Raw genomic sequence first — 10,595 nt, 5'->3', positions numbered from 1 at the left:
TCATGGACTTTCAACTGATAAGAAGCATAAGCCACAACCTTATCTTCTGCATCAAGACAAAACCCAAACCAGACTTCGACGCATCGCAGTAGACATCGAACTCGACGCCCTCTTCTGGTAGAGTCAACACAGGAGCAGTTGTCGACCACTTTTTCAAATCCTGGAAAGCAGCTTCAGAAGCCTTGGTCCAAATAAACTTCGATTCCTTCTTCATTAACTAAGTCATCAGTCTCGCGATCTTAGAGAAGCCATGTACGAATCGACGATAGTAACCAGCAAGACCAAGGAAGCTCCGAATCTCATTCACACTCTTCGGACTCTCCCAATCGACCACAGCTCGAGTCTTCGAAGGATCAACCATAACTCCATCGCCAGGTATCACGTGACCCAAGAAGCCATGTGCGGTTGAGCCCAAGATGGGTGAGGGCCTCTAGGGTCGATGTACCCTTGTTGAGCCATGTTGTAGTAGGAGGGGTATTGAGCCAAGTAGTTGTCAACCCTCCCATCGTAAACTCCAAGATCGACACGTTGCATGAGCTTTATTAAATTATTCATGCTTGGAGCTCTTGGATCTTGGGGAGTGAATTGTACGTGTGGTGTTGGGTAGGGCGGAATGGGTACATAGGATGGTGGTGCATTACCCCGTTCCGGCAACTCACGAAGTTGATGAGGTTGACGAGGTGCTTCTTCTCTTTGTGGTGGGTTGGGGTGAATCTCAATAGGGAGGAGGTAGTTCGGTGTAGGTGAGTACCGATGATGCGTGCATTTTATATAGGTATTTTGTACTTTATTTGCACGCATTCCAATGTATTTTGTGTAGTTTTTAGCTACAAATGTCTTCCGAATTGTCTACTTTGGTTTCTCTTGTATTATTTACAGGTATGAACCGGAAAGGAGCATAATCAAGCTTAATACATGTCCCTATGCATGCATTTAGGAGATGAGTTCAGTCGGAGCTTGCAAACTACTATTTTGAGATGCGCAAAGAAGTAAGATAGCTAGGCGAGTAAAGGAAGAACTTCAAATTACTAGTGCCTACTTTGAAGAGCCATATCTCGAGTTCTAAATAGATTTTCAGGTTATTCAAATTGGAGATGAAAGCTTGTCCTCTTTGATTTCCAACGCCACCGGAAACGCCCTGTTTGGCCAAGTAACGAAGAAATGGCAGCCGTTTGAAGTTCAGTGCGTGAAGCAGGAATTGTGCGCTGGAAAGTACTTGATCGAGTACAATCTTGTTCGATCGAGTCCTTTTTCTACTCGATCGAGTTGCTTATTTTTGATAAAGTACTCGATCGAGAGGTTTTAGCTTGGATTTGTTCGATCGAGTGATATAAAGTTACTCGATCGAGTATTTAGCTATTATACTCGGGATTTTTATCTCGTGTTAGGTTTATTTTATGTTAATAATGACTTCCCTATATAAAGGATGTCGGGATTAGGTTATAAACACACTTTTTACTGACACCACTCTTTACTCTTCTCTTTTCCCTAAACTTTTCCACTGTAATTTTTGCTTTTCGGGTTTTATCACTTGGATCTTGTCGCTCTTTACGCCGGAATTCTCGTGATTGTAATCTCTCTCTTTTATTCTTAATCTCATACTTTGTTTGCTTTAATTCCTTTGTTCTTCCTTAATTAATTTCTGCCCTAATTAGTTTATACATTTTTATTACAATTTCATTATGTCATTTATTAGTTATTTCATTATTGTTATTATTGACAACATTAGAAATATGAGTAGCTAAATTCATTCATGTTGGGATTAGGGGATCTATGGTAGAATAAATACGATGTAGCGAATAGACTAGACGGCTTAGTTGTGAGAATCTGTATCCATGGCAATTTAATTATAGTACCGACTTAGTTGAGTGCACGCTTCTAAGTTACCCTTTAATTTGGTTAAATTCGTTTCTGGATCGGAAGATTGGAATGAACAGACCTGCTATGAACAGTAGACTACCCTAATGAGGACGGAAGTTAAGTTAGTGGAATTCTAGAATAGAAAGTGGACCGGAAGGACCTTTCCGTTATCCTTCTCACAGTAGATTGTCTAGGCTATTTGCAACTGAATCGATTGACTACCATGGTGAACCGAAATCCTGACATATTCTCTCTTATCTGTTATCTCATTTTCTGCCTTTATTTCTCTTTCCCTTAATCTTCAGTAGTTTAGAAATCAATTAAAACCCCCATCCTGTGACCTTAGACAGACCGAATTAACAAGTAGATAGTGACCGCCTCTCTGTGGAGATCGACCCTACTTACCGCTGACTTCTGTTAGTAGTAGTTAGGTTTATATTTTTGGTACTGAAACGACGGTATCAAATTTTGGCGCCGTTGCCGGGGAGGCAACTATTTATTTACTTGTTTAATTTTGTCTGTCTTTAGCCTCAAGGGATTTATCCCTTGAGGCCGTTCTAATCTTTTTCTTTAGTGCTGTTTTGATAGGCCCTACAGGTCCTACCTACACAGTTCTAGGTAAAAGATCATCAAAGGGAAGGCTTGAGTACCTTTGACCCGTCACCTATGTTCCATTATATGGCACAGCAGGTGATTTACAGCGGGAGATGTGGTGCTGCTAAGCACAATGCAGCCTTTTGCTTAGCTGAAAATGACGAGGTTTATGCATTCAATCACCGTAGACGAGCTAGCCATTCCGCTGTAGTTGCGCCGCCACTTCTGCCCTATCAACGAGGCTACCAACAGCCTCCAATTGTCTGGCTGTCACAACAACAAGCTCCTCCTCCTGATAAACAGAAAGAAGAGATTGCGGAGCTGAAATCTTTGATGAAGGCACTTGCATTCCGAGTGCAAGAAGATGATAGACGTAAAGAAGCTCAACTAATTAAGCTGGAGTCTCAAATAGCTCAGCTAGCTGCTGAGTCGAATAGTAGGTAACCAGAGAAGGTATACTTTACCGAGAGTGGTCTTTTCCATGAAGGACCCGAGTTGCCTAGCGCTACTAATGATTTGGATGACTCGGATTACGAAGATCTATCCGAAAATGAAGCGAGTTATGAAGATTTCTGCGATGCACTGCAAAAATCACTTGATCGAGTTAGTAATAGTGCTCGATCGAGTGGATTTCCAGAGAAAACGTTCGATCGAGCAGTTCAATGTGCTCGACCGAGTGAAAATCAGGAAGAAAGCCTTCGATCGAGTTCTATTTTTGCTCGATCGACTAGTTTGGTCAGAGAGAGCAAGGATTTATCACATGGGTTCGTTTTGGGCGACGATTTTTATGAAGACAATGGATACGGTGAATCTCCCCTATTCAAAGCCGAGCTGGATGCGCTAGAGGCTGCGATTTACGGGACGGAATCCACTGAGGAGGGCGACGAGAAGACAACTGAGTCGGTAATTGCTCCTAGCACGGATGAGGTATTATATTCTTTTGTCAATGATTTCGACATTGAGAGCAACCCACCTGAGGTAGTTAGCGATAATTTTATTATTGTTAATATTAATAGTACGCTACCTCGTATGACTCGTGTTTTTTCTTTTTATGCTATACCCCCTCCTAGTCGGTCAGTTAATTTAACAGTTTTTCACCGTTCTTGTCATCTTAAATTTGTTAAACTAAAACAATACCCTAGATTATTATTAATTGCTCCTACGCTCCTTTATTTTATTGACAAATTTAGTAGCTGTCATAGGAAATTTGTTAGGCTTAGACGGTCGCACATTTCAATTTCCTATTTTATTTTTATATTATGGTGCTACTTATGCTCTTGTGTAGCACATGCGCAGATATATGATCTCATGTTAAGAGCTTTGAGTTGCTTTGATTCTGACTGACTGGAGCAGCTGTTGAAGAAAAGAAGGTCCAGCTGGGACCTGTCTGAAACTAGCGCTACCCGGGAGGCAACCCGAAGATTTATTTTTAGTTGTTTTTCAAACATTTCATTTCATTTTAGTTGTAATAATTGGTCTTCGTACCATAGACTATATCAGTTATGCTTGGTTTATTAGTTTTGTGGGCTATTTTATTGCGTCTTTGCAGGAATACACTGAGGATCGCTCGATCGAGTACTTTTGTAACTCGATCGAACACTTTTGCTGCTAATTTCACTCGATCGAGTATCTATTCTTCTCGATCGAGTACCTGCCAAAGATGATCCCTCGTTCGAGTGCCCTATCTTCCTCGATCGAGGAGTTTAAGATGCCCTTTGCTTGATTCGCTTCCTGTGATGACATTCTGGGCTATTTAGCGACCTCCCACGTTGTTGGCTGGTTTGGGGAGGTCCCTACTTCGCGTTATCTTGTAAGTTTTCCGCATCTTCACTCTCCTTTTTAGTTGCATTTCCTTTCCTTATTTTTGGGTACAATGAGGGCATTTTACGGTTTGGTTTGGGGAGGTTATGCATCCATATCTGTGTCTGCATGCTATCTTTATTGCATTTATGTTGTCACGTTTAATTTCTGTATGCATTGTTGTTTATTTTTCATAAAAATCAAAATCTCATAAAAATTAAAAAATTTCAAAAAAATTCGAAAAATTTCACGTTTATTTTTGCATATAGGTTGAGTCGGAACAGTAGATTTTCGTGATGATATTGCACTGTAACTTGTCATTTTTTTTTGGGAAAATGTAAGAAAATATTAATAATGGGGTATCATAGTACAAGAGTCATATAAGATAATTACATGAGATTCATGCTATGTAGCCATTCGATATCATCATGTTTTAAGTGTTGTATGTCTCTACTCCTGATCCTAGCTTTCACTTCCTGCTCAATTACTTTGCTAAGCTTTTCTGGCCTGAGAACAGTCATCTCCACCCTACTCTTATTCCTTTGCTGCCAAACCTGGTATATCAGACACACAAGCACAGCAAAATACACACTTTTCTGAAGCTTGGAACCATTTTGATGCATACACCAATCCATCAGGTCATGTGTGGGGAAAACTCCTCCCATAATCTGATTAACAGACTGTATGACTTTCCTGCTATAGTCGCAGAAAAAAAAATAGATATTCCTGAGTTTCTATGTCTTGCCCACACAGAAACATCACTAGTAAGCCTATATTGCAGAAGCTTGTGTTTGGTCTGCAATGCATCATGAGCCCAAAGCCATCCCATAAAACTATTCTTTGGAGTGTTCCAGGGATTCCAGACCACCTGATGCCAACAGACCTTAGGCCTGAACCCTCTCAACCACCTGTAACAGCTAGCAGGAGAGTATCCATCTGGTTGCTCATGCCATCTGCCATTTGAATAGCCTGTTGCAAGTTCCATTTTGACTCTGCATATACGCCTCTAAACCCAGCTGGAATTTGTACTAGGCTCATAATCAGACCAAGCCCTTCCTTTGAGATAATTACATTCCACCCAATTGACCCAGACAGTGTCCCTCCCTTCATAGATCCAGTCCACAAGTCTCCCTACCAGAGCTTTATTCCACATCTCCATATCCTGTAGACCCAGACCCCCTTCTTCTTTAGGCCTGCATACTTTGTTCCAAGCCACCAAAGGAGCTCTCTTATACTCAGTACCCCCATCCCACAGGAAATTCCTGCAAGCAGCTTCTACTCTTTGGATTATCCCTTTGGGAAGAACAAATAAGGAAGCCCAGTAAGAACAAAGACTCTTTAACACAGCTTGCACCAAAATCAGTCTCCCTGCAAAGGAGAATTTCCTAGCCCCATAGCTATGGATTTTAGAACAAATTTTCTCTACTAGACATTCACAATCTTTCTTCTGCAATCTAGCAGTTTGGATAGGCAAGCCGAAGTAACTGAATGGCAGCTCCCGTTCATTGAACCCAGGCACACTTAAGATCTCTTGCTTGAGTTGGTCAGACACCCCACAAAAGTAAGCATTGGATTTTGCTGCACTTATTTTTAGACCAGTTGCTCTTGAGAAAGTAGAGAAGGACCTCAATAAAAGCATCATTGACTTAGCATCCCCCTTACTGAACATAAGGACATCATCAACAAACATCAAATTAGTGAGTCCCAATTTCTTGCACATTGAATGGAAACCAAACTCATATCTAGAAGCTGCATATTTGAGTGTTCTGGTCAGGTACTCCATACATAGAGCATCTCACCATTCAGGGAAATTGAGAAAGAAGCTGTAGTAATACATTGCATTACCATGTTTCTAAATTTCAAGGGGAAGTTCAGCATGATCAGTAACTTATCCACAAATTCCCATTCAACAGTACCATAAGCTTTTTGTAGATCAATTTTAAACATACACCTAGGAGAGGAAGATGGCCTTTCATACAACCTAATCAAATCCTGACATATGAGAATGTTCTCTTGAATACTTCTGTGTTGTATAAAAGCTCCCTGATTTTGGTCCACTATATGAGGGAGGACATCAACCAGTCTAGTACATAGGATCTTTGAGATGACTTTGTATATAACATTGCAGCAGGCTATGGGACGATATTGCATAACAGATTGAGGTCTATCACATTTGGACACCATAGTAAGATTAGTAGCATTTATTTGGTTCAAGATTTTACCATGTTTGAAAAAATCTAGCACTGCTGTGATAACATCCTTACATATTTCTCCCCAAGCATCTTTGAAAAACCTGCTATTATACCCATCTGGTCGTGGGGATTTGACATCAGGGATACTAAAAAGAGTATCCTTGACCTCTTCACCAGTGACAGGTCTGAGTAGGAGTGCAACATGAACTTCAGTGTATCTAGGACCCTAATCAATAATCTTTCTGTGAATTCTTTGTACCTCTTGACTAGAGCCTAGGAGATGTTTATAGTGAAGGGAAATATCCGTATAAAACCCCTTAAAATTAAGGACTATAACGTAATTTATCATGTGATTAATGGTCATAAACGAAAAACAAGAGAAACGATAAAAGAACAAGAATCAACCTCGGGTCCTGTGCAAAACGGCCTAAGAACAGAAATCAACGCAGATTTCCTCCTAATCGTTGCACCCAAGATCGTCTGAGACTATGCCCCTTGTGCTAGAAATTGCTCTCTGATTGCCTTGCAATATTGAGAGAGTTTTTGTGAGTTTTTCTGATGTGAGATCTAGAATTTCAGAGAAAAAGACTCCAAAACCCTAATTTTTCTTCAAATGAGAAGGATTAGGTCAAAAGGAGAGAAGGACTCTCCTTTTGTTCTATTTCGATCGACAAATAGGATGCTAAGGGAGGGAGTGGGCTTTCCACTTTCTCCTTATTTAACTCGTGGTCCGACTCGTTTTGCTAAATGTATATGACGGGTTTTAATTATAAATCGTTATCCGTTATCGGATATTAAAATATCGACTAGTAACATGAATCAGTCGACATGTTAATACTTGTCCGACAATGACAATATTGTATAATTAATCAATTCAATATACATTAATTAAATATAACCGTTTATATTCAATTTACGAATTAACCGCTTAATTCACCTTAGCCAGTATTATTTAATCCGTATTAAATAAATATCTCAACATCGCGTTTGACTAATTATTAGTCAATAACTCCGACTAACCGCTTAGTCATATTAGGCATCAACATGACTGTATTTTCATGCCGTCACATCTCTCAAACGTATCCTATAGGTGTAACCTTTAGGGACCAGTTGATCACCGCCATCTGTATGACAATAACGTCAAACTTATCTAGCAAGCCAACCGTTATTGATAAACGTGGACCAACTTATAATAATACAAAAGTATACCCTTTGATCCTTTTAGAGATTTATATGTCATTGCACTAACTGTGGAGGACACCAGCCCCAACATATAGTAGTCCAGAAAAGCATTATGTACCATTCCAGGAGACTCACACAAATTGCCATCCATGTCTTCAATCATAATTACCCTATTCTTATTCCTCCTTTGCTTGATAGAATTATGAAAGTAAGCACTGTTAGTATCCCCTTTCTTGATCCAGACACTCTTTGCTCTTTGAGAGAGGAAGCTGTCCCTAGCCAATCTTTTAATTTTAAGCTCCTGGTAGGCCTCAAACTCCTGCTGCTGTTGCTGCAGATTATCAGGATCCATGCCCAGTTGAGCTTGTAAACCCTCAACCTCTTGCTGCAGTTTGGCAGTAGCCTTCGCAATGTCACTAAAAGCTTCCCTATTCAGTTGATACAGTCTTGCCTTGAGTCTCTTCAAGTTTGTGGTCAGTTTATAGAGAGGAGTGCCCTCTATGCATCTGTCCCAGCTATTCTTAACCATGTTGAGAAACTCTTTAGAGCTACCCCACATATTCAGATATTTAAAGCTGCTTTTGCTCTTCACATTGTTTGTACTTCTTATCAGGCAAGGGGAATGGTCATATAAACCCTCTGGCAAGAAATGAGCATATTTATCAGGGTATACATCACACCAGTCTTTATTCACCATAAACCTATCTATCCTGGTATAAATTCTCTCCTCAGGCCTCTGCTTATTATTCCAGGTGTATAAAGAACCAGTAGCAGCTATATCCACCACTTCACAGTCTTCTACACATCTCCTAAAAGGCTCCATTTCAGCAATAGTGGATGCACCTCCATACCTCTCACGAGCAGCTAAGATACAATTGAAATCACCTGCTATGGCCCATGGCCCTTGGACCTGACCAGCAAGCTTCCTCAGATGATCTCAAAGGGGAGCTTTCTCTTGAATGCCATTAAAGGCATAAACAATTGTCAAGTAGCATATGCCTTTGTCTAGCAAGGATTCAACCTTCATATGGATAAACTGGGCATTGTATTCAATAAAATGCACTCTAAACATCTTTGGCTGCCATAAGATCCAAATACGACCCCCACTATGATATCCATTATTAGTAGATATACACCACCCATTATTGTAACTATTTACAGCTTTTGAAAAATTTTTATTCTTAATTTTTGTTTCCAAAAGACAAAATAAACCTATTCCCTTATTCTGTAAAAAAATAATTGATACTTTTCTGTTTCCCTACTCTATTCATACCCCTAACGTTCCAAAAACCAATACTATCCATGTGAATGTGTAGGAGAGGATTCATTACCATTTGCAACAGACTGTTTCCTTGAGGGTGGAGTAGATACCACCTCCTTATAAGAGTGAGCTCCAAATTCCACCTTGCTATATCCACCTGGCTCTTCTTTCCTCCTATTCAGAACAGTCAATCTCTTGACTGAGGGAGTTGAGGTTTGAACATTCCTGACTGGAGTCCTACCAACTGGTTGTTCCACCAAGACTGTTTCCATAACAGCTTCCTGTACCAGCACCTCAGGCTGTTTCTTAACAATAGGTCGCCACACTTTCCTGGTAGTCACAGCTACCTTCTTCTTTTGCTATGCTCTTTTGCAATGCTTCCCTTCATGACCCATTCCTTGAAAAATGGTGCAAGTTATAGGCCTCCACTCATACTCAACTTCCACTTTAACCACCTCTCCTTTCTCATCTTTAAATGAAATTTCTACTGGAAGAAGCTGATCCACCATCATCTCCACCATCACTCTTGCAAATCCCAACCTCGTCCTCTCATTTGTAGCCTGGTCACTTTTAACATAAATGCCCACCAGACTAGATATCTTTGGCAGGCTCTTACCCCAGAACTTAATGGGTAAGTTATGCAATCGTATCCAGGCTGGAACAGACTTGACATCAGCTTTTGATAATTCCAAATCCTTCGTCCATTCTTTGACTATCATTGGCTTGTTGTCAAAAAGGAAATGCCCTGATGATAGTACTTTCTCCTTCATCTCCACAGACTTAAACCTAACCAGGAAGACACCATTTGGCATGAAAGAAATTTTGTCGATGTTGAATTTTGTCCAAATGCGTCTAATAAAGCCCTCCACCACCTCCCATGCTGGATTAGCTCCCAATATGAGCCTTGCACTTTATTGACAGTTATTAGCTGAGTCTTACGCATATCTACGAGTTTTTGTTCAAATTTAGCTGACTGTTTAGACTTGACCTGATAAATTGGCAAGCTACTTACAATTTCTGAGATTTAGAGCCGTATAAACTGGCGTCATTTATGACCAGTTCATGTAGGATTGTGAGTAGTACTCGTTGCATAACATGTTCATCACGTTTGCACTTTTATGAAATTCGATTTCTTGTCATTTGCATACATTCGGGTTTGTGGTCGGTGTCACATGCAGGGAGGTGCTTACAATTTCTCCTTTCTTAAATTTTCACCCACTTAGCTCCACATTAGCCAAAAATTGCCTTTTGACCCATTAGCTACACCCAAATTTAACCTGCCAGTCAAGCTAGTTTAGTGTGACTTTTGTGGTATATCTATCCTTGTTGCGAGTTTGGCTCATATCCATGGTGCGGAGTTGGTAGAAAAAGAAAGAATGTGAAAAAAAGAGACGTGAAAAGAAGAAAAGAAAAAAAAATTGAAAAAGTTGAAGTTCACGTGAAACAGAAAGAAGAAAAGAAAGAAAAAAGAAAAAATTGAATTGAGTTGTATGAATAAAAGAGACCGACTGTGTTTACTTCTATCTTGTGACGGTCTTCCTCCTCCGTTTTATTCATATATTTTTGAGGAGATAGTGTATTTTGACAGAGAGTTGTGTGCCAATGAAGGGCACTTGTTCTTTATTTTACAGTCAGTTGAGATTCGGACGGTCTTGTATGGTCCTGTTTAGGAACTAGCTTGGCGCTTTTACCTCCACACTTCCATA

General features: G+C 40.1%; 1 protein-coding gene across 1 annotated transcript; it reads right to left on the bottom strand.

The window, feature by feature from the left end:
- Positions 1–9,248: 9,248 nt before the first annotated feature.
- On the bottom strand, positions 9,249–9,701 carry LOC141608120 (uncharacterized). Its single transcript, XM_074427474.1, has one exon. It carries the CDS (start codon positions 9,699–9,701, stop codon positions 9,249–9,251), a length of 453 nt encoding a protein of 150 aa, XP_074283575.1.
- Between the last annotated feature and the right edge of the window lie 894 nt (positions 9,702–10,595).

Source organism: Silene latifolia, chromosome 10 (assembly GCF_048544455.1).
Source record: "Silene latifolia isolate original U9 population chromosome 10, ASM4854445v1, whole genome shotgun sequence".
Taxonomy (NCBI): domain Eukaryota; kingdom Viridiplantae; phylum Streptophyta; class Magnoliopsida; order Caryophyllales; family Caryophyllaceae; genus Silene; species Silene latifolia.
Note: the sequence above shows the minus strand (reverse complement) of the source record. Positions and strands in the feature narration are given on the sequence as shown.

Excerpts from the sequence above, each read along its gene's own strand:
- LOC141608120 (XM_074427474.1), bottom strand. The coding sequence starts at position 9,701 with ATGCCAAATGGTGTCTTCCTGGTTAGGTTTAAGTCTGTGGAGATGAAG.